This window comes from Pogonomyrmex barbatus, unplaced genomic scaffold, assembly GCF_055798465.1.
Source record: "Pogonomyrmex barbatus isolate J1 unplaced genomic scaffold, ASM5579846v1 scaffold15, whole genome shotgun sequence".
NCBI lineage: Eukaryota > Metazoa > Arthropoda > Insecta > Hymenoptera > Formicidae > Pogonomyrmex > Pogonomyrmex barbatus.
In genome coordinates, this window is record NW_028297111.1 from 6,921,632 (window position 1) to 6,944,880 (window position 23,249).

Sequence of the window (23,249 nt, forward strand, 5' to 3'; positions counted from 1 at the left end):
AACTAGCGATGATCCTATCCTTTATTTACGAATGATCCATGACCAATTTGGAGTTGCAGATGAACGGAGACTCGTTACATCTCTGTTATACAATTTGTTATACAAATTTTTTTTTAACGGAGACTATACTGATCGATTGCGAGTGTTAAAACGACGACGATCTCTGATTTGAAATTCATACTCTTGTAGTCTTTCGACTCAGCGGACACTTTGTGAATTTTTAAAAGTTAAGCTCAGGGAAACTCGCTGTCCCCGAGGCTTTAGCCAGTAAATTTGGTATCTTTCTTAAAATTGCGCGAATAGTCATCAAGGGCGCGCAAGTACTTGGGATTCTAAGTTCGCGGAATGTGTTTGGGTAATCGCCGTATTTCCTAGACCCTTGAGCCTCTTTCGAATAAGATACTTTGCGTAATTTTAGAATTTGCGAGCTTTAAATCCTTAAGTTGAAAACGTGCGAAACCCCCCTTTGGAATGTCACCGATTTCCAGAGATCTTTATCTTTAAATTATATATACATACACATAATATATATTTTTAGGAGTAATATATGATTATAACTATAGCCTCTCTCTTTCTCTCTCTCTCTCTCTCTCTCTCTCTCTCTCTCTCTCTCTCTCTCTCTCTCTCTCTCTCTCTCTCTCTCTCTCTCTCACATCGAGAGACGCGACGAGAGTCGCTTGTCGAAACAGTCAGGCGTTTCTGTGATTCCTAGACTTGAACGATGTAAGACGACGCTGAGGTTCTCACTCTTAACAAAAAATTCCCGCGGACGATAGCGCTCATTCTGCATCAGGATCGTCGGGATCCTGGTGAAAGGACTTACTTTTCATTCAGAGCCATTTGAGTGCCAACCCCGAGACTTGACTCTTTGAATACTAAAGAGAAGTGCAATCCTCGCACGAGATTACTATCTAAATTGTAAAATCGTTTTCTTTCTTTTTATTAATTGCTTTAATCAATTAAATTTCGCGCTATGTTGTCATTTGTTGTCAATTTTCAATTGTTTATTATGTCGCGTGCATATGCGGCATATAATTACCTTTTATTGTAGCAAATTTTATTAGCAATATGCTGACAATTCTAGTAAATTTTTCTAGTAAATTTGAGCAAAATTTTGCGACAAATTAATATAATGCGTTCGCATTAATATGTCGGCTCGTGTTTTATCGATCCTCCGACATAATCAGAAAATAGATTGCTAACAGAAGTCGAATAGAATTTAATTTTGTAAGCAATTAAAATTAGAATAAGTCATTTAAATTAGTACTCGGAAATGTCAGACTATTGAACAATTCAAATTTCGAGATCCAACGCTAAATAATTCTAATCTTTCAAACTGAAGATATATTCCAGGAAACCAGTAAGATAATTCAAATTTAAACTACCTTCAGATCAGTATAATATAACGCATGAAATTAAAAATAAGAGACTCGTAAAAAAAAAAACTGTTCTTTTATTTCTAGTGTATTGTATTTTCAATATTCTTTATTATCCACAAACTGTTCAACTTCGCAAAAAATAATAAATACATTGACATTGACAAAGCGATCATTATATTGCTTAAATTCGAATTATTCGAATTTAATATTCGTTTTTTTTTGACTTCGAACTATTCTAACAAATCAAACATACGATATGTTCAAGTCTTTTTTTGAATGATTATTATAAAATGACGGATTCCGCTCGGATTTTATAATCAATCTGCCATTATACTCCACCAACGAGTTTTGTTATATTTTCGTTGGTATTTTGCCAACAAAATTCTTATCGGGCAAAATTTGTTTTTAGATTAAATATTTATACTTATGATGAGAATTTTGTATGAACATATGATACATATACGATACAAAAACAAACTTGCGTTACACAAAGTATTTCAAGAGTGAAGTCAAAACTCGTTACTGATATATTAATGTGTGGAATGTTATTATACGTGGAACGTTATTATAATCATGATAAATAATTTAGAAACAGACAGGATATGAATCGCGCTATCGCCCGCGTCGCTTTAAGGAACAAATCCCACGCAACGAATCTTGAAAGTAGTCAATATCTAATCAATTCCGAGGATAGGATCAATTCTCTTAGGGGATAATTAAATGGAAGGTGACGAAGGGAGGGAAGCATAACCCCAGTAAATTTAATAAGCGAAAGAGAACGGGATTTTTCGACGGAGAAACGATTAAGTATCTTCCATTATTAGAGACTCGATCGACATCAACGGTGGAGAGCGTTGCGACGAGTTTGCCATAAAAAAAATGTGGGGTGCGATTAATGCGAGGAAGTGTGTACATACGTCACGTGTATTTAATTATAATAGCGACGACAGAAACGTAGCGCATATTTTTAAAGGAGAGAAAATATAAACGAACGCCATGGCACTAAGCGACCGATTAAATTGCGTTAATCTCGCGTTAAAAATAGGGCCCCGGTCGATACTCTTTAAAAACTAGCGTTAATCACGAAGCTGATCGATCATTATTAACGGGGGACGGAACGCGCGTATGTAAACTAAATTACGATGTCTATGAACCAATGCGTTTTCATGCCGAGAACAAATAAATTTGCAAGTCGAAAGGATTGCGTTATGGATGCTTTTTATTATTTCCACCCTGTCAATCAATCCCTGAGATTGCTTTGCTAACAATGATATGATAACATAAAGCAAGAAGAAATAAATTACTGTAGGAAAGAAATTTTAATAAGGAAATAGTGTAGTATAATGAAATTATCTATGTTTTGCTTGCCTTCTCTGATTACTGAATTAATATAAATGAATCATTTTTACATCTTATAATCCTCCTCACATATAAATGATTTCATTTTTATCGATACCTTTTTTTAATAAACTTCTGAATTTCAACTGTAAACAAAATTTTTTGCAATTTTATGCATAACTTATAGTATAAATTACTCGTAACTTGTGATAAAATTATTACTTTTCAAAACCGTGAATAATTAAAAATCATAGCTACTTATTTTTACAAAAATTTAAAAAAATTAGATTAAAAATTATTTATTTGTCCATCTCTTTTCTAAATAATTTTCTACAAAAAATATATAAAAATGAAAAAAATATAATTTTACAAAGAATGTTGACGTTACATGATATCACACACAATTTCTCATCTTTTATTTCATCTTTCATCTTTTACTCGCTTCTATTTTAAATCAAGGCTAGAATAGAAGATATTATCAGGTGACAAATCAAATTTAAAAATAGATTTTTAAAATTATTTTTGATCAATTACTTTAAATCATTCAAAATGCAAAAGAATTATAAATGCAACTCCCTTTTTTAAACATTTAGGCATCCAAAAATTATTTTATACAATTCAAAATATATAAAACAGAAAACTTAAAAGAGTAAACTTACATCTTGATCATTTGCTAGTACACTCTATTTTTTTAACAGAAAAGTTTAAACAAGAAAAGAGCAAATAAATAAATAAATAAAATAAATGTCTAAAAATAATACAACATGCTTATATTTTATAATAAACTGTATTTGATTATTTTTATGTATGTGTGTGTATGTATATCGTTGATATATCATGTATATTGAATTAAATATCTTTTATTTGCATACTGTTTCTCTAGAAATACATTTTGTTCTGCTTTTCTTTATTTTGTTGCAATTGCAACGGAAATATGAAACATAAGCGGCTAATACATATAGGACTTCATACATACATATTGAACTAATATATTGAACATATATGTTGAACTAATTTGTAAAATATTTAAGACATTTCATAATTCCAATAAGTATATTTTAATATTAATATCACATATTAAAATATACCTACAATATATAATTAACCTTGTTATTTAAGTGATATCATTCAAAAAGAATTTTAATTTAGTTATAATGTATAAAATAAACAAAAATTTTTCTTTGTGGAGAAATATCTTTTATACTGATACATCATTTAAATCATTTCTCATTTTCCGTTTCAGTTAATTAATCGAAATTAATACGGCTTTATCGAAATTAATTTTACTATAAATTTGTCAAACAAACTTGTCAAACAAAAATCTTAATTTTAAAAGTTTATATAGTTTAAGTATAAAAATACACAAGAAAACGGCAGATTACAACATAATTATTACATATTACGTAATTATTTACATATTATGTACAAGAAAGAAGTTCTATCTACACGAAATGTTTTCAGATATTTATATTGTGCAGTAAACATACTAAAAGTCTGTATCATTATTTTTTATAGCAGTATTTTTTTTTTTAATTTCTTCTTATTGACATATTTCAATAAAATCAATACTAAGTTTTATTAATTCCCTTCCTTTTGTATTTCCGTCAATTTCGTTGTTTCTTCTTGAATATATTTTTCAGATGTCTTGCTCATGTCTTGCTCGCTAACATTATTTGTTGATGCAGTTCTTGACCAAGAGCAACTTCTACGACCCGGCGATTTCGGCATAGACCAAGAACTACTGCGTGATCTCCGTCTAGGAGACACGGGTCGTGATTTCGCTCGCGTAACTTTGACGACAGAAGATGATCTTTCTCCGCGTCTTCTATAACGATTCCTATCGCGGGACTTAGAGCGACTCCTAGATCGCGATTTTCGTTTGGACCTAGAACGACGCGTTCTAGAACTTGATTTTGATCTATTATTTTTGCGCTTTGTTCTCGAGTTCGATCTTGTTCTTGTTCTTCTCCTCGATGCGGATCTATTTGCCGATTTTCGGTGGCTGTGCGACCTAGAACGACTTCTAAATCGTGACTTTGAACGTCGCGATCGTGATCTCGAGCGATGCGATTGCAATCTAGATCTGTGCGACCGTGATCTAGATCTGCGCGACCGCGATCTAGATCTTGACTTTGACCTTCTGTTGCGACTCTTAGAACTGCTTCGTCTTCTACTATGTGATCTAGAGGCACTTCTAGATTTTGATTTCCTCGTTCTTGAAGCGGATCTACTGGATTTTCGATGATCAAGTGCCTTTGACTCTCGTTGTTTCGCTCGCTCAACTAGATGTGTAAAATATTCGTAGTATTCTCCATTATACAAGTAAGGATTTGTCATAGCATAATTTTCATATCGCGGAATAAATCTCCGACCCCTGCCCGTAGGTAACATGGAATGGATCGACATCGCAGGATATTCCGATCTCAGCAATTTTCTCGAATATCTTGACATTCTCAGCCTGTGAAAGGGCGTCATCGATGGTAATATTGGTATTCTCGACATCGAAATAGAATCAGAATAGTCATAAGGAAGACTTGCGGCTGAAATACCTATAATTAATATTATTTTATTACATTTGTACAATTTATTCCATAATTACAATAAAATTTTATATAATCAAGATTTACCTGTAGACGAAGTCGCACTATTGTTCTGTATTAAAACACTTTTAAGCTTTTTTTTGTTTGCATTTTTATCTGCATCTGATTCTTTTTCGGTTGAACTATTCGAATCAGAATCATCTTTTTTTCGTTTTTTTTGTATTTTCTTTTGCTTTTTCTGTAAACAGCAATATTATTTAATCGCGTTAATTCTTAAATGTTGAGTTGCAAGAAAAATAAATAAAATACAAATTTTATATTATAATATTCAATGATAAAAGAGTTAAGCACCTTTTTCTTTTTCTCTTTTTTCGTCTTTTTCTTCTTGATCTGTTTCTCCTTATTTTTCTTATCATTCTCCGAATCTATCTTCTTAGTATTTTCACTTATCTGATCACTTTTCTTTTCCGTATTTACGTTTTGATCTAGCTTAATCTCTTTCCTCTCCACTTTTGTCTGTGATTGAAGATATTGATGTTTACGAATTTTTAATTTTCTTTCTTCTTTAAAAAAATTTATTACATATTATTTTTATTACTCACCTTTATTCTGTCAAACAATTCATCTAACAATCGTATGCTTTCCAATTGCCTTTGAGCTTTTATTAACTTCTGTTCTTCTCTGGCAATCTTCATCGAGACTTTGTCTTCTTCTTGCTTACGAAACTTTGTGAGGGCCTTCCGTTTTCGTTTCTCTTCCCGTTTTCGTTGTCGATTTACTTTCGCTATCGAATCTGCCTCCTCCTTTTTTCTGGAGTCAAGATAGAGGTAAAGATATAAAAATAATTTGCAAAATGTAGTATCACATTTACAGAATATATCTTAAGCATTTTTATTATTATAATATTTACTTTTGTTCTTCTTGCCGCTTTTTTTCCTCTTCCTCTCGTTTACGAAGTTTCTCAGCCGCTAAATTATCTTGTGCTATTAAACGTTTCCTTTCAAATTCTCGGTGCGATACCGAATTGTCGCTCAAATGTTTAGTCTTATCGAAATCAACCTACACAAAATCATTTCGCTTGTCAACAAATAATTCGATTTAATTATTTCTCATTTATCTATTCCGCATAAAATCTATATTTTTGAATTGAATTTGTAATAAATTCCAAAAAAGGTTATATTATTATGCTCGTGCTGAATTGAATCTAGGCTCACTGGATCAAGCTACTAGCGAAAAGAAATCAACAAACATGTTTTCTAGATAACGAAAGATCGAGTGGTCAAACGGTCATCATTTTGAACTGGACATAACAAGTCGACCGAACGTGATCCGGTTTTTTCTGCTCTTTTCTTTAGATTTCGTTCTGTATAAATTATGCTAATAAAGGAGTGTTTTTTTGTAAACAATGTTTTCTTTATTCGGAAAGTAGATTATCCATGTTGCTAATTAGCCAATTAAATATAAAATTTTCTGATGATCCATTCCATGAAAAATTCCTAAACACCAATTGAATGGATGTATCGAAATTCTCCCCATGCAGGAGTGCGCGAGTATGTAAAGCGAAGGCTCAATTCTCAATTTCTCGGGCGTAATTATTAATATGAATAAATAAACAGCAAAACAGTATTAATCACTATAATGCTGAACACTAGATTTTCCCTTGAAAATTACCTTTATTGTTGCGGTCAGTGAATTTTGGTCATCCTTTTTCAACAGCTTCATACCGCGCAGAGCGTCCATAGCTCTAACAAAATCCATATATTCAACATACTGCACGTACACATCGAAAAATATACCATCCTCGTAACTAAATTTATGAATATTATTGCCAAGCCGCATTCTAGACCTGTAGGGATCCGCGGCGGGTACATCGACTCTCCTCAGTGTTCCCCATTTCTTGAATATCTTGGTAATTAGCGACTCGCTGGGTACATTCGCATCATCCTCGATAAACCATTTAACCGGCAGACCGGTAATGTGGATAGTGTCTGGTCTTTCGCCGGCCTTCAACTCGTTCATGTGTTTCGCATCCCTGAAGTAGGAGTTCCAACTGTGTCTGTTTGGGAAGTCGTCCTTCGCCTCGGCTGCACGGACCTTAATGATGAAAAATTCAAACATTAATTAGTCCCTCTAGTAAAACTATGAATCTCATGCGCTACGCTTGATCGGAATTATGCAATTAAACCCTTACTTGTACCGATTGCAGACTGCACTTACTTTGAGAACATTGGGGAAACCGGCCAAATTTAATTGCTGCGAGTCCAGTCTGGCTAGCACCCTTGGTAACCTGCACCGGTCCCGCAGGTCGCCTTCTAACCGGATGAATTCCAGGGTGCTCTTTGTTACTTTCAGAGTTGCGAATTCGTCTGGCAGTATAAGCGCGCGTATCTTCTCCATTACCTCCCATGTCGATATTGTTTTGCCTGTTCATAGCGCAGTTAAGTTTCTGTAAGAAGCTATCTTTACTAAATTGTTACAAGTGCTTGTGGCATCGCACAGATCACTTGGGATCACAGTACTGTCTCTTCCGACGGTTGAACGCTACGTTATTCTGCTGTCATTCTCCGCTAGAGACTGCCGATAGCATAAACGCAAATATATAATTGTGACAGATTTGCAATAACTTTATGTTACTAACTCTCGCAAGGAAAATTAATTTCAATTTAATAAATAAGCAGAAAAAATTTTCACGTGTCAAACCGATGGATTATTATTGCTCAAATAAATGTTGACAAACATAACAAAGCGTTAAACAACAATAAGGAAGATGCACGTTGAAATTAATATTAAATATAAATTGTATAAAATATTATATTTTATAAAAGAGAAAATTATATATAAAAAACAATTTAAAAAACTTAAAAAATTAAATATTATCCTTTAAAAAAAAATATACCTTTTGCAATTTCAAAATTAAAACTAAAATTATATAATAGCTCTAATCTTCTATAATTTCAATTTTATTAAAAGAAGAAGATTTTTCCTCCTCCTCCTTCTCCTTCTCTTCCTGTAAGTTCATTGTCACAATCTCACTTGATAAATCAAATTTTTAGAATTTAATTAAGTTTATAAAAAACAAAATGTTGAATGGTTTTTCGTTATAATTTTATTAACAAAAATATATTCTAATAAATGTATCACAAAAAAAATTTTATAGTGTGCAATGGTAGTGCATAGTAAACAGAACATCTTAATTGATTTTGAAAAATATTTTAAAATATGAAGATTATTAATAAAACAAAATTAAAAGAAATATATATACATATTTCTTTTAATTTTTAACTTTATATATATATATATATATATATATATATATATATTAAAATTTTCATAAATAGAAGAATGTTTTATTCTTTTTTTTTTAAATACGCCTTATAGCTATGATTATAGCTATGATGAGCCTTTAAATCAATGTTCTAACAAAAGTAAATCTTTAAGAAAAGAGAAAAAAAGTAAAAATGTTGAGTACAAAAATTCATTCATCATATTAACTGTTGAACAATTTACAATTTCCATCAGCAACTTGGAGCTATGTCACTGAAGCAATTTTTTTTCACTGTTCCGGGTTTTATATATATAAAATATAAAAATCTAATATAACATCAAATAAAAATCTGAAAATATTTCTCGTATATTTGTGAAATCTTTTTTAAAAAATTTTTATCATCGTAAAAATATTTCAAATAGGAATACTAAGTTCCATCACTCAGCAGTTACTCTAAAATTAAAGATGGCTTATTATTGATTCTCCAAAGGAAGAACGGTAATTCTTTAAGAATGGTAATTTACAAAGAATACTATCAAAGCTTAAATTATCAAATTACTGTATAATTCAATATTATATTTAATAACACTTATTTAATATTATAACACAATATTTAATAATACTTATCAGGAATATTCTCTGACAGTGAAAAAGTATTCTCAGTGAAATATTACCTTTGAAAATAATACGAGAAAAAATTATCGAGTAAAATAGCTTTTATTACTCAATCAGAATAAAAGAATCTTTAATCCTTTACCTTGGTTGGTCAAGAATGTTATCTGAATGTTAGGATAAGGTTTTCAAACATATCATCGGTGATAAATGATAGTGCTGTTAGTCGTTTATATTGATTTAATTATGTTATTTGTTATTTTGTTTTATTTTTCATTTTGTAATAATTAATTTTGTAATATATTTTAATGCTTAACTGTTAAACATTAAATTATAGCAATTATAATTATAAATTATACAGTTCATTAATTTAATATTTCTATTATTTCTACATAATCCACTAATTAATTCTACAATTCTGAATATGTTGAACTTTGTTTAACTGTTAGACTATCTAGAATTTTTATTTACAAACTTATACAACTTATTTTTTTTCAAGATCAATTATAATATAAGATAATTAAAGATGTTTTATACTTTTAAATTATGTTACAATATAAAAGTTGCAATATAAAATTGTCCAACATAGAAAAGATGTATTTTCCAAAATTTTTATGTCTAATGAGTATTCAAAGTCTCGAGAATATTCTCTTTCGAAAAATATTTTCAAAAAATAAATTACTGACAATATTTTATATTTATCTAAAATTTACAAAGAATCAACTTCTGATGTGCCTTCAAAACTCCAATTTACCAATGGAACATTAATATCTTGTTACTACATCTTTTTACTATGTCCTGTCATTTTTATGAAAATGAAATCTGTTATAGGATTTTTTTCAAAGAAAATATCTAAAATTATTATTTATATCCTATTGTTTAATTTCGAAAAAGATCATGAAAATTCAAAATGATTAGCCAGAGATTATTTGGAGAATCGAAAAAGCGGCAACTATAGTCATAACACTATCAATAAAAAAAATGTTTTTTTATCATCAGTTATTGTAAATAATTATGTATTTAAAATATACAAGTAGAAAAAAGTATTAAGCAAAAAAAGTTAAAACATAGTCAATAAACTAGAAACATCAAAAAGTTAAATATTTGTTGCTCAAGTTTCTATCAACTGTCTTGGCTCATATTGCACAATTTTTTTTTTTAACTCTTATTCCCAGTCCAAATTACAAGATATCTAAATCGTATAATTTTTGTTGCAATAAATCAAAACATATATCATCGATATGTTGTTATGTAATATTTTAATTGAAAAACAGAAAGGGAGAAAGTGATAAAGGAAAGTAGAAAGAAAAATTATAATCCATCCTCTAAAGAAAGCTAATACTGATGATGATAATGATGATGATGATGATGATGATAATAATAATAATAATAATAATAATAATAATAATAATAATAATAATAATAATAATAATAATAATAATAATAATAATAATAATGACAATGATATGACAATGACATGATGAAGATGACCATGATAATAATGACCATGATAATAATGACCATGATGATAATGATGAAGATGAAGAAGATGAAAAGATTGAAGATGAAGATGAAGATGAAGATGAAGATGAAGATGAAGATGAAGATGAAGATGAAGATGAAGATGAAGATGAAGATGAAGATGAAGATGAAGATGACGATGATAATGTTTTACCTGGAGTCTTCAGTTGGGGCAGACTGACCGACACGTTAACTTTGGCAAGCGGTTTGAGATAAAGCGCGCGCGACGGATACAACGGTACAATGTCGCTCAGATCCCTACAGCTTCGAAATCGATTAGCAACCTCGCTACTGGGAGTTTCACCTACCTGCTTATTGTCGCTCATCGCCGGTTCAAAAAGCTTATTATATGAATGAGTTAAGGTTCACAAATTAATTTTCGCCAAACAAATTCTTACTCTCTATCTCTCTTAAGCTATGCAGGCGTCTCTTACGACAAGCTGGTGAGATGAGAACACCTCAGTAGGGAGGTTATGAAGATCTTCGCGGGACGATGCTGGACAATTACTGTGTCGCACTAATTCATTACTGTTATTATTATTATTATTATTACTACTACGCGATCTCGCCACTTGACGAACAATTACGGACACATGAACAAATCGGCGAGGTGAGCTTCATAGACGATCCTCGAGAAAACATTGCTAACGAATTCTCTCCCTCTCGCGTGCCGATGCCAGCAAGAGGCATACTCCACGAAGAAAAGAATACGTAAACACGACGTATGGCAAACGATTCGTCAAAAAATGTTTCCCTAGCGGGAGTGTCGCTAAATACGACGGTTTATTCGCGTTGCTTGCACTCCCTAGAATTTTCGATACATTTATTAATTGAATCCTTTTTGAGCGCAGAAGTTCGCGCCATCTCTATGCTCACATCGACACATATGAGATAGGGGAGAATTCCGTTAGCGCACAGTGCGATAGCACACATCCACACACATCAGCTGCTGTTTGGAAATGTTCCAATGAACCACCAATCAGAAAATTTTATATTTAATTGGCCAATCAGCGTTGTGTGCTATCGGATTCCTCTCTATGATGAACTAAACATTGCATTTATCGTATGACATATAAATTTTTTAAGCGTGTTGATTGGTTGCAGAATAAAAAATTTCTAAAGACTGAAGAATTGCTCTATCCTGCCAATCAATACGCTTAAAAAATTTATCGTACAACAAATATGAAGGGCCATCTACAATAGAAGTAATGTGGGCTGTAAGAAATTGGCCAATCACAATCAAGTGTGAGGTGAATAATCAACAATGGTTTAATTTCCATCAAAGTCTTCAATTCGATTCTACTTCAGTTCGGATCAAATTTAATATGCTGTTTCTATCGGAAGTAAAGTAGAAGTGAGAAAAACTGACATTTCAGTAGAACCAATATAACTTCTGTTTGTTGAATATAACAAATATAACCTCTGAAGAATAACATATATAAGTTACACTTATAGTTGTGTAAAAAATGGATTTTAAAATGGATTTTAAAAATGGATTTTAAAATAATTTTGTTAAATTAATCAATTATACAGAATGGTTACTGATACATAATGAACGATTATTACTGTTATGAAAAGTAAGGTTGATATTGTCTACTCTCAATCGTTTCCATCGATTAAATTTTGTATCAGTTCGCTGCCACTTCGATCAGATTTGTGGATCGAAGCGAAATTGAAATGAGCGCAATTTGTCGCATTTCTATCGACTCAAATCTGGGCCCAATTTACTTTGCACGTGTCCAGAGAAAGAAATACGTTAAAAGAATAACGTTAAAAATATTATTTAATTTCGTATACTCGAAGTAATTCTTTCTTTCATGAATTTATCTAAAACAGGTTATTAAAAGATTAAAATCAAAATATTTATAGTAATTAATGTACATACGAAAGGAGAAAGTGTATTATATACACGAGCGTTATTAGAAAAAAAATTACTGGACACCCTATATATTTGATCATCTCACCTTCTCACTCGGAAAGAATTCGATAATAAGCTGCACACAAGTCAACGGATACTGTACGCATGCGTGAAAAAGATGGGGAGGGAGGGGCACGCATGCGTCGAGAGATTCCACGATCTGGGTTCGGTGATACCGACGGCGCCATTTGTTTGGACGCCCTTAGGATCGTTTGGAGTCGGAGGTGCTCTTCGTTTCGGAGTAAAAGGATCGAGTGTGGTATGCTCGAAGAATGCCGCGATTATGAGCTGCTTTCCACAATCGGAGTGCCCGAGTATCATGCTGCGAGGAACAACTGCGATTATTTCACGAACCGATAGTACGGCTACTTCTTTTTAACGCTGTTTGAACGAGCCGTGTCTCATTCCTGTAAAAGGTGCCGCGGACAAGTTAGAATGTCTCTGAGTGCCAGTGCGGAGAATCTGTCGTCCGAGGGACAAGTGAGTGAATCAATCGTCCAATTAATGACGCGTCCAGATCTTCCTCGCGTGACTCATACTTATCGATGCCACACCTGTTTCCGCATATCTCAGTTTTATTTTATGCAATTATCTATCCCACATGAATTACTTGTGTATTGAGAAAAGAGAGAGAGAGAGAGAGAGAGAGAGAGAGAGAGAGAGAGAGAGAGAGAGAGAGAGAGAGAGAGAGAGCTCACATTACAAGAAACATACTTCATCTCAGTTTTTATATTTTGGAACAAACTCCCTTATATTTTTATTAAGAGAGAAAGAAAATAAGAATAAAATCTCAATCCAATTTATTATTATTTAATTTATCAATAAATATGATTTTAATTTTTTATAATTCTTCATACATACATTTCAATACATATTATTGAATGATTCTTCTGCATGTCGTAATTAATAAAGTAATATGAAACTTAGCGTTTCTCCAATTTCTTCATTTTTTTCAAGCTTCTATCTTTAAATTTATTTGATATAAAATATAAGGTTTATTTTACTTGAGTAGCATTTTATATATAAAGTTAATTCCCAATTATGAAGTTAATTCTGTCAAGATTCTGTGAACATCTGCTATATATTTCTCGACAGAATATATAAATTTGATTTAACAGATAAGATTTGACAGACAATATATTTAACAGAAAAAATTCATTAAGAAAAAATTTGTTTAAATGTAATGGCAGAGTGATGGCAGAATTTAAACAGATTTTGATATATTTGTTATGCAATTTGACACAAATCAGCAACAGAAATCAAGCAAAATCTGTGAAGTATAAACTATACAATTTTTGTTAAAAATCTGCAATCTTAGTTATGCAATCTGCATGTTAGTAGATTTTATTAACGAAATATAAGTTTAATGCAAACACGATTAATGTCAATTTGGCAGTTTTTCTAATTGAATTTGAATTTGCTGACAATCTGCTGACATATTGCTCAATTTGTTTACTTGATATATCATTAACATTAATATAATTTTAAAAGATATATATTTTAAATTATAGGTTAACTTGAAAAAACAAATATTTTATATTATTTTGCAAATAATTATCTGAAATTATTTTAATTCTAATTATATATTTTAATTTCATTTTACAAATATCACTTTTATGATCTACCATGTAAGATCTCCAACAATTAATTGAGCTATAAACAATTTTCTACAACAGATTATAACATGATTATAACATGTTTGTAATATTTATCAGAATAGCGAGAGATGGAATATGTGCCTGGAACTGGCATTGGAGGGCGAGCGCCTATGCAAAGCCGGCGATTGCAAGTCAGGAGTGGCGTTCTTCCAGGCGGCGATTCAAGCTGGCACGGATGATCTACGGATATTAAGCGCGATCTACAGTCAACTTGGCAATGCATACTTTTACCTGGGTGACTATGTCAAAGCAATGCAGTATCACAAATTGGATCTGAGTCTTGCTAGGAACATGGGCGACAAATTAGGCGAAGCCAAGTCTAGTGGAAATCTAGGCAACACACTAAAAGTTATGGGCAAATTCGACGAAGCCATGATATGCTGCAAAAGGCATCTAGAGATCTCCAGAGAGATCGGAGACAAGGTACATTTTGTGATATTTCTAAGATGATATGTTTGTTGCAAGAAAGTCAATTTTTAATCAATTTTTATAAATAAAGATATAAAAAAAAAAGAATTTTCTTTCATCATAACTCTCAAAATCATCATTTATTTATTCTATATTTTTCTCTGCTTTGTTTAAGTATTTTGTAATTTCATTTACATTTCTAAATATATAAGTTTATAATTTCGTTATGTGTAGCTTAGCGAAGGAAGAGCTCTATACAATTTAGGAAATGTATATCATGCAAAGGGCAAGCAAGCGGGTAGAATAGGTCATCAGGATCCAGGAGATTTTTCCGAGGATGTTCGACAATGTTTGCAACAAGCTGTGCGCTATTACGAGTAAGATTTTGATTAATGCGCAATCGTTATCACAATTAACTTCAAAGTTTATATTATGCATATCTATCAGTACTTTCTTAATTTTCTTAATTTTTCTTTTTCTCACAGAGAAAATTTAGAACTTATGAGAGAATTGGAAGATTCTGCAGCGCAGGGTAGAGCATGTGGCAACTTGGGCAATACGTTCTACTTACTGGGTGATTTTCAACAGGCCATTTATTATCACAATGAACGCTTAAAAATTGCTAGAGAATTTGGCGATAAACCGGCTGAAAGAAGAGCTAACAGCAATTTAGGGAACTCGCATATATTTCTGGGCGAGTTCGAGAAAGCTGCGCAACATTACAAGTAAATATTGCAGTTTTATTAAATTTATTCTTTGTAATTTTATACTTTTGAGCGCGTTGTGGCTCTGCGAATTAGCGTGAGCTCGTAAGTCAGAAGTCTCGAGTTCGAATCCCGATCCCGACCGATATTGCAAACAACGCTCCTCTATGGAGGTCTGGCAAATCGCTGGAGTAACTCTGCCGAGAAAAATATTGACCGTTCGGAACCGACGTAAAACAGTAGGTCCCATATATCCGTGATAACAATATGCTCACCACGGATATATGCAGGGATCCCCAGAAGAAACGCAAGAAAGGCGACGCCAAAAAAATCGAATATATATAATTTTATACTTTAACGGTACATACCTGTTTAGACCTTTAAGATTGATAACCTCAAATATGTATTCAACATTATCTTTGTCGTTAGATTTGCATATAAATTCTATAAATCTTTTCTACGTATGTTTTTGATATAAACACAGTATTATCAGTATTTATAAGGAATTCATATGTTACAAGAATCACTTTTATGACATGATCAACCATTAATTCAACTATTGATTATTAATTTTGACAAGTATATCTTGATTATTCAAATTATTATTTTTTTTATTTTTTTAAATTAAAGTAGTGAAAAAAATATATTTTGATGTCAGCGATTATAGTTTCAGAATTCGGTTACACAAAATGCATTTCGAGTTGCCACAGACATAAATTTGCAGTTATGTAAAATTATGAAGAGTTCATGAGTTTGTTCAATTTTTAGGAGAACCTTAGTTCTTGCACAGGAATTGGGTGATCGCGAAGTAGAAGCGCAAGCGTGCTATTCTCTAGGAAACACATATACTCTCTTACGTGATTACTCGGCAGCTATCGAATATCATTTGTGGCATCTGGGTATAGCGCAACAACTGAAGGATCGTATCGGCGAGGGACGGGCTTGTTGGTCATTGGGAAACGCATATGCCGCAATGGGCAATCATGAGAAAGCACTGCATTATGCGAATCTACATCTGCATATTTCGAAGGAGCTGGAAGATCAAATGGGTCAAGCTACCGCGCAAATGAACGTTGATGACTTGCAGAAAATTCTCGGCTTGGAAAAGAATCAACAGGAGAGCAACAAGGAAAATCTGAACACGCAAAAATTGACTACAAATGCGACGTCAAACGTCCCGACAACTACACCTTGTAGATATAGACTGAGGCGACAAAGCATGGACAATCTGGATCTAATTAAGGTTGGCATAATACATTTTTGTATTCAAAAATTTCACTATTACAAAATTATTAGAAGAAATTATTATTTCTATATTTAGAGCTCAGATTAAATGAACGAGAAAGCGGAATAAAGAACTAATACTAAACTGAATGTAAAGAATCAGGAAAACGAAATTATTTTTGAACGATAAAAGATTTTATTATTTCTTGATTGTATATTGAAACATGATTTTTCATGTATCGAATTTAATTCTTTATTTTTAATTTTTTATATTTAATTCTTTGTTCTTTGTTTCTGTCATGTGTCTAAACTCTTATTATAGATTATTTCTGTTTAAAGCACTTCTCTAGTTTAAAATTAATATAATTTATAATAACATATTACAGAATTATAAATTACCTGAAAAATGGAAAAAGTTAAAATTATTTTATACATATATATGTGTATGTATATATATATATATATACATATATATATATATATATATATATATATATATATATATATATATAATATCACACACACACACACACACACACACACACACACACACACACACAATATATATTCTCATTCTTAATTAATAAAACTAACAATCTTGTTTAATTAGCTCACACCTGACGCAAAGCAAAAGGATCAGTCTGAAATTGTGTTGGACAAAGACGACAATGTTGCGTCACAACTTTCTCAAAAGGAGGAAGATAATTTTTTCGATCTGTTATCCCGGTTTCAATCAGGTAGGATGGATGATCAACGTTGCGCGCTCAACACAAAACGTAATCCAAAATATCGAACAATTACACCGGAAGTATCCGATATGGACGACAAGTACGTGAAAACTTACTAATCCTACTAAGAATTAATCATGAACTGATGACAATATATTAAGTTACACTTTTTCATACATCTAATAATTCTACTTTCAGAGACGGCGAAGATTTGTTAGAATTAATCGCAGGAATGCAGAGCAAACGGATGGACGAGCAACGAGTGACATTACCCTACTTGCCAGGATTGAATACTAATCAGGACTCAGATGATTCCTTCATCGAGATGCTCGTCAGATGCCAGGTTTGGATCTAATTTAGCGAAAATTATTATATTATTCGTTTCTCGTTGTTAGGAATCTTTTTTTGCCTGAGAAGGATATTTCGTGCAAGAATTCCTCCTGTGTACCTCCTTTCAGAGTTCACGTCTAGAGGATCAGCGAAGTCCTCTACCGGCTGCATCAACGTTGCAAGACGCGGAAGAGGAAAGGGGCCGAAGATCGAATGGAAATACACAATCGGGTTCCACTGTGCCTGAAGAGGACCTCTTTGCCCTAATTCAAAGACTTCAAGCTGGTCGAATGGAGGATCAAAGAGCTTCCGGACCCGGCAAGGCGTGCTAAGCTTACGAAAGTAGATGGTGACTTAAGGTCTTCACAATACGTTCCATTTATCGTAATTTCTTACTTGACATATTCTCGATTACATCACCTTAATTTGCTTATTGCTGCAACTTCCACTTTCTTGGTTACTTAATAGAAAAAAAGTTGGTACTATCTCTGAACGGTCTGATTCTGTTTCGAAAATAATGACTCTGGTGAAAATCATGCACCGTGCCATAAAGTGCGAAAACATTCCTTTAATTGTTGCGGCGAAGTTAATAAGATATTTCAAAGCTTTAACAAATATTATCGCTTTGTAAAGATGTGATAAATATATAGGTCTATCTTGACTATAAGATTGTTCAAGCTTCTAAACCAAAATTTCGTTTCTGCGCATACGTTTTCGCACTAAGAATTAGAGAAAGATGCCTGTAATGATTTTGTGTAACAGTTGCATGCAAAATGAGTTAAACAATATCGAAACTTATTGTTTAAAAAAGTAAGAATTTATGTGTCATATAAAACATAACTGTTCGCTTTCCCGCCACTGAAACCAATCAATTGAAAGATTCTGCATAGACTTTATATTCAATTCAGTGAAGACACTTTGAAGATATATGCAAATCTTCTGTGTATTACATATTGAATATCACTTCAATATGTATCACTTGAAAAGCTATTTTCCTATTTTTCCTTCAGACGTGAAAATAATTAATGAAACGAACTCGTTTTTGCACTCAGGTCTTTGATTCCGTTCAAATAGACTTAATTGTTCACGTAGATTACGTGACTCGTGTCACGTACTACAATATCGTGTCACGTCTATAATAAATAATTGATACTCTTGTAATTGATATTCTGTAGTTTAACAAACTGCTTAGAAGCTGGTTGTATGAAAACATTACATAACAATGCAATAATGATAATAGCTTTTCAGTTGATTGTCTAGTAATAACAACTGCCGTTAGTTTCTGGCTACTCGATCGAATAAATTACTATTGAATATAATATATGCTATACATTCGATAAATAAATTATTTGCCAATCCTGAATAAATCGCGAATATTAAATTGTAATGCGTTTGCAGGCCGACGATAGTCGTGATTTATGTGACATGCCAGTAACTAGCATCGGTTTTAGTATTATCAAGAATTTTATAATGCCCGTTTTACACGAGACTACAATCGCGCGTGCAAAACAGGCTTTCCAAACACTGCCAGTTTGAGGGTGTGAATTATTTTTGGATATTCGTTCGCGAACAAACCCGGAGGGCCTTCCAATATTCACATTCTCAAGAGATTGTAGGTTTATTACTTTATATACATATACATATATATATATTTTTTCGTGCGTATTTCAATTTACTTCCATCTATTAAGAAAAAGCAAGATTATTTTTTAAAGAATATATTACGCGTAAAGACAGTGGGCGAAAAAGTATTCTCGCATCGCCGAGTTTCACTATTAGTAGCTCTCTTGATTGCTAAATAATTGCGAGTAGATAACACCAACAAACAAATTGTACATTGACACGAAAAGAGTCAAAAAGTAAAGTGAATTTACGATCCTTTTTTGCAACATGCACAATATTATTTTGTGAATATTTTTCCTTAAAAAGAAAAATTTTCAATCGTTATTGAAACTGCATACATCGCATGTCAGTTAAATTTTCTTAAATTTTAAAGAATTTATATTCATGTAAAATCTCATCATTGTCTCTATTATTATCATCATTGATATATATTTAATGAAAAGCTATTAAGTAATGCAATGTTATTGCATTTTACAAGCAAATACACTTTACTTCTTGATTCACTTTCATATATGAAATAAGTAATTGCCGCTGAATTAAATATTTTTGAAAGATTTTAGATAGAAGAGAACTTATAAATATAGCTAAAAAGATCACGGTATATGAGTGTTACTTTTGCTTTATACGTTCAATAGGACGGAAACTTGTAGCGAATATCAGTGCCAAAGATTCTCGATACGCTGAAAAGGAAAAAAAAAATCTATGAAAAAGAAGAAAAAAGGAAAGTAAGCTTATATCGATTAAATATCTTTATTGTATCGTTGTCGCGTAAATTTTTTCCGTGAAGGCTTATCATCATTGTATTGTAAAGATACAATAGTATCGAAAATCCTACTTGACACTGTTTTAAATTGGTAAAATATTAAATGTAATTCACACCTCGTTGTACTTATTCTGCAGTTAGAGAGAATTAGGCTTCCTCCTATATCTCTATCTCATATATCTTAATTTAAAGCATAGTTTCGGAATTTTGAAAATTTTACGCTTTGTTGTGACATAATATCTGTTGCTGTTCTAACGGATTTATTTAGGGATTTAAATTATAGCCGATCAGCCTAACATGGAGAACGTGTTTAGCATGTAGTTGTCTCATCTGTTCTAATGATCAAATGTAATCGTGTATATAATTGAATAATTCTATAATTAAAATACTGACTAGCCGTCGAGCCGAATTGCAACAATGTTGTCATTTATGCAAAGGAAAATTATGAAAAGAAAGAATTGTTGATAATATAAGAAATATAAGTTGACAATTGATTCAACAATAAAAGTGCAAGAGTAGTGATATAACAATTAGTGAATCGAGATCATTGAGTATCTTTTGCTATGTGCTGTTATAAAATCGTGATTGCAAAAGAAATTGTACATACGTGAATAGAGCTTTTTGGTTTTATCCATTGGAGGAAGGACTGAAACTATTATTGAGAATATTAAATGACAAATCACGCTAATTGTAGGGCTTTCATGATTCTTCATGAAATTTCATCTTTACCATTATTTTTTAGAATACTTTATAACATAGAATACATTACAATTTTTTAGAATACGTTATAATTACTTTATATCTTAATTTTTTTACAATAAATATGCATTATATTAGAGATTAATGACATAGGTTCTTCGTACTAACTAATTTGTAATTCTTAGTTTCACGACCATCGAGATATATAAATACATTCCACATTCTGTCCATATAATAGTGTATAATAAAGGATCAATAAAAAAATATATACTTTTTTCAGAATTATAATGTTATAATATATGTACAATTCGTCACTCTATACAGATCTCTTTATTCCTCTGAAGATGCAGTTTTTTGTGTCTTTCTATGATATTTTTTCCTGCAATATGTCGGAAAAGTTTAAAAACTTTTTAACCGTTGAAACTAATCATTCTAATGCGAATATCGCGCATGCATTGTGGCCGGAATGGAAGGATTTCGACTTAAACAACGAGAAATGGGAAATTTCCAAAGATCCTGACGAATTATTTGTGGACACAGAGCATGTCGCGATACCACGATCTTTGAAACTTAATCAATGGATACGAGCGAAGGATTTGAAGCATTTAACGGTATTGATAGTGTTACTATCTTAATCATATATTTCAAATATTTACAACTCCTTGAATTAACATATTATGAATTCTAAATTCACATATTATTTTCAGATAAAAAATTGTTTATGTAAAACATATATAAGTATATATGACTATATATGAGATGTCCATGTATATTCATATTAATTGCTTTCTTTTATAACATTTTTGTTTGATATAGGAAAAACAATAGTAATAATAAGAAGACATAAAAAAATAATTAAAAGAATAATTTTCGCATTGTTTTCCTTAATTTTTTCTCATATCTTCAAGCTTAACTTTTTGTAAAAGAAAAACAATGCGAAAATTATTTTTTATCTTCTTATTATTACCATTACTTTTCTTATATCAAACAGACATTTATATATTTATATATTTTTATATATGTTCTTGTATTAAAAATTTTTTACCGTTATGAATTTAAATTTATCGTTATTAATTTATTTAAATTTTAAAGTAAATAGTAACACATGGTTTATTCTTTAAGATCTAAATTATTTTTTCAAATAGATGAAAATCAGGTATGTTTTCAATTTTATCTCATCGGCGAATCTAAGATGAATAAACAGTTTTTATTATTTGGAAAAATTTATGGGGATCTTAAAAATATAGTTTACCAATTATAATCATTGAAGCACTAATTCGAATATTCACAGAATTATTTGACATTGAATCTAACTCAACTGCAATCTAATAAAATTGCAAAGGATAATATATTCCATTCGCACATAAGTATATAGAAACTAGATTTTTTTCCAGAATTCTCCAATAGTATATGCGACAACTGTGGAATATCCTGATCTGATTACAAACAATAAGCATTTGCTGCACAGCGAGGTATTTTTTTTTTTTTAATTTAATTGAACGTAAAATGCAATAACGGTTTTGCACATTGCTGCGAATGATATTAATGGCAATTTGTAGTTTATGAGATGGTTTATTTCCACGTTGGAAAACTTGCAATACTACGGCCGGCAGGGTTTGGAAATTAGCGGAGAGAACTCAAATTTCATCTGGACCGGTCGCTACAGTCCCTGGTACGGTTGGATGCACGTGTATTCCTTGAACAAGGCTGGGAAAGATGCCCAGCATCAACCTGTGATAAATCCAAAGGGTAGATAAGAGATATAGACATTTAGCTGGCAATAGTTTTGATGATTGATTTATATAGAAATTTTTTTAATTTATAATAATATAATTATATTGAATTTCGGACTTTTTTTGAAAAATTTGGCGTGTAACATGGGGGGCCACTCACAGCAATGCCATTAACGTGTGTTTCTTCCAGGAAAATATGTTGTAAGATTATATTGGATGGGATATTGGCGTCGCATTCTGGTGGACGACAATATACCCGTGGATAAAGATAACAGGCCCCTTCTGCCACGTACGTCTAATAACTTTGAATTATGGCCAATGCTTCTCGCCAAGGCATTACTAAAGATCGCCTCATTAACTTGGACTAGATGCCGTGAGATCGTCGATTTCCATCCAATTGCTTGCCTCACTGGTGAACGCCGCATCCATTCTTTTTATTCTTTATTTTTACGTTACATATAAAAATTATTATTTTGTTTTGAAGAAAGTTTTATACTTTAAGTATTGTTAATTATTTAATTTATCTTAAAATTTACCATTATTATCATATTAATACGTTAATCTTCGATGATTTCTAGAAGAAATTCTGTAACGATATAAATTTTAATAATAATAATAATAATAATAATAATAGGCTGGACGTGCCTGACAATGAATGTCGCGCACTTGTCGTTGCAAGACAAATGGGACTTTTTGACAAAATATTCCGAACACTTTGTCTGGACGCCGCAAACCGCCAACTATTACGTTCCAGGTGTGTCCGTCTAATGTACGTGTCTATGATGAATTGGTGTTGCTTCGATCACT

The 23,249-nt window shown here is 31.7% G+C and overlaps 3 protein-coding genes across 7 annotated transcripts; 2 read left to right on the forward strand and 1 right to left on the reverse strand.

Annotated features, from left to right (window-relative positions):
- Positions 1–3,561: 3,561 nt before the first annotated feature.
- On the reverse strand, positions 3,562–11,484 carry LOC105434162 (A-kinase anchor protein 17A). 5 transcript variants are annotated; one of them, XM_089073566.1, is made up of 8 exons: positions 10,810–11,484; positions 7,475–7,680; positions 6,929–7,351; positions 6,168–6,316; positions 5,860–6,067; positions 5,609–5,773; positions 5,345–5,495; positions 3,562–5,266 (listed from the first exon to the last, which is right to left on the reverse strand). In XM_089073566.1, exons 1-8 carry the CDS (start codon positions 10,979–10,981, stop codon positions 4,296–4,298), a joined length of 2,445 nt encoding a protein of 814 aa, XP_088929692.1. In that variant the 5' UTR covers positions 10,982–11,484; the 3' UTR covers positions 3,562–4,295. The 5 variants fall into 5 exon arrangements, with proteins under 5 accessions (XP_088929692.1, XP_088929698.1, XP_088929697.1 ...); XM_089073572.1 differs by having other exon boundaries at positions 11,090–11,483; XM_089073571.1 differs by having other exon boundaries at positions 7,475–7,703; positions 11,090–11,483.
- A 1,238-nt stretch (positions 11,485–12,722) lies between these two features.
- pins (G-protein-signaling modulator pins) lies at positions 12,723–20,991 on the forward strand. Its single transcript, XM_011649791.2, has 8 exons — positions 12,723–13,053; positions 14,289–14,654; positions 14,874–15,016; positions 15,125–15,364; positions 16,112–16,586; positions 17,178–17,395; positions 17,494–17,638; positions 17,754–20,991. The coding sequence occupies exons 1-8, from the start codon at positions 13,009–13,011 to the stop codon at positions 17,955–17,957; spliced, it is 1,836 nt and encodes a 611-aa protein (XP_011648093.2). The 5' UTR covers positions 12,723–13,008; the 3' UTR covers positions 17,958–20,991.
- A 104-nt stretch (positions 20,992–21,095) lies between these two features.
- On the forward strand, positions 21,096–23,210 carry LOC148937340 (androglobin-like). The gene is made up of 4 exons (XM_089073698.1): positions 21,096–21,320; positions 22,269–22,458; positions 22,633–22,854; positions 23,077–23,210. The coding sequence occupies exons 1-4, from the start codon at positions 21,096–21,098 to the stop codon at positions 23,208–23,210; spliced, it is 771 nt and encodes a 256-aa protein (XP_088929824.1).
- The last annotated feature ends 39 nt before the right edge of the window (positions 23,211–23,249 follow it).

Bases quoted from the DNA above. Each gene is read 5' to 3' on its own strand.
- LOC105434162 (XM_089073566.1), bottom strand. From the start codon at position 10,981: ATGAGCGACAATAAGCAGGTAGGTGAAACTCCCAGTAGCGAGGTTGCT. The intron at 5,774-5,859 runs GTGAGTAATAAA...CTTCAATCACAG, and splicing joins AATTGTTTGACAGAATAAAG to ACAAAAGTGGAGAGGAAAGA. The intron at 5,267-5,344 runs GTAAATCTTGAT...TATTAATTATAG, and splicing joins TAGTGCGACTTCGTCTACAG to GTATTTCAGCCGCAAGTCTT.
- pins (XM_011649791.2), top strand. From the start codon at position 13,009: ATGTCTCTGAGTGCCAGTGCGGAGAATCTGTCGTCCGAGGGACAA. The intron at 14,655-14,873 runs GTACATTTTGTG...CGTTATGTGTAG, and splicing joins CCAGAGAGATCGGAGACAAG to CTTAGCGAAGGAAGAGCTCT. The intron at 15,365-16,111 runs GTAAATATTGCA...TTCAATTTTTAG, and splicing joins AAAGCTGCGCAACATTACAA to GAGAACCTTAGTTCTTGCAC.
- LOC148937340 (XM_089073698.1), top strand. From the start codon at position 21,096: ATGTCGGAAAAGTTTAAAAACTTTTTAACCGTTGAAACTAATCATTCT. The intron at 22,459-22,632 runs GTAGATAAGAGA...TGTTTCTTCCAG, and splicing joins ACCTGTGATAAATCCAAAGG to GAAAATATGTTGTAAGATTA. The intron at 22,855-23,076 runs GTGAACGCCGCA...TAATAATAATAG, and splicing joins TCCAATTGCTTGCCTCACTG to GCTGGACGTGCCTGACAATG.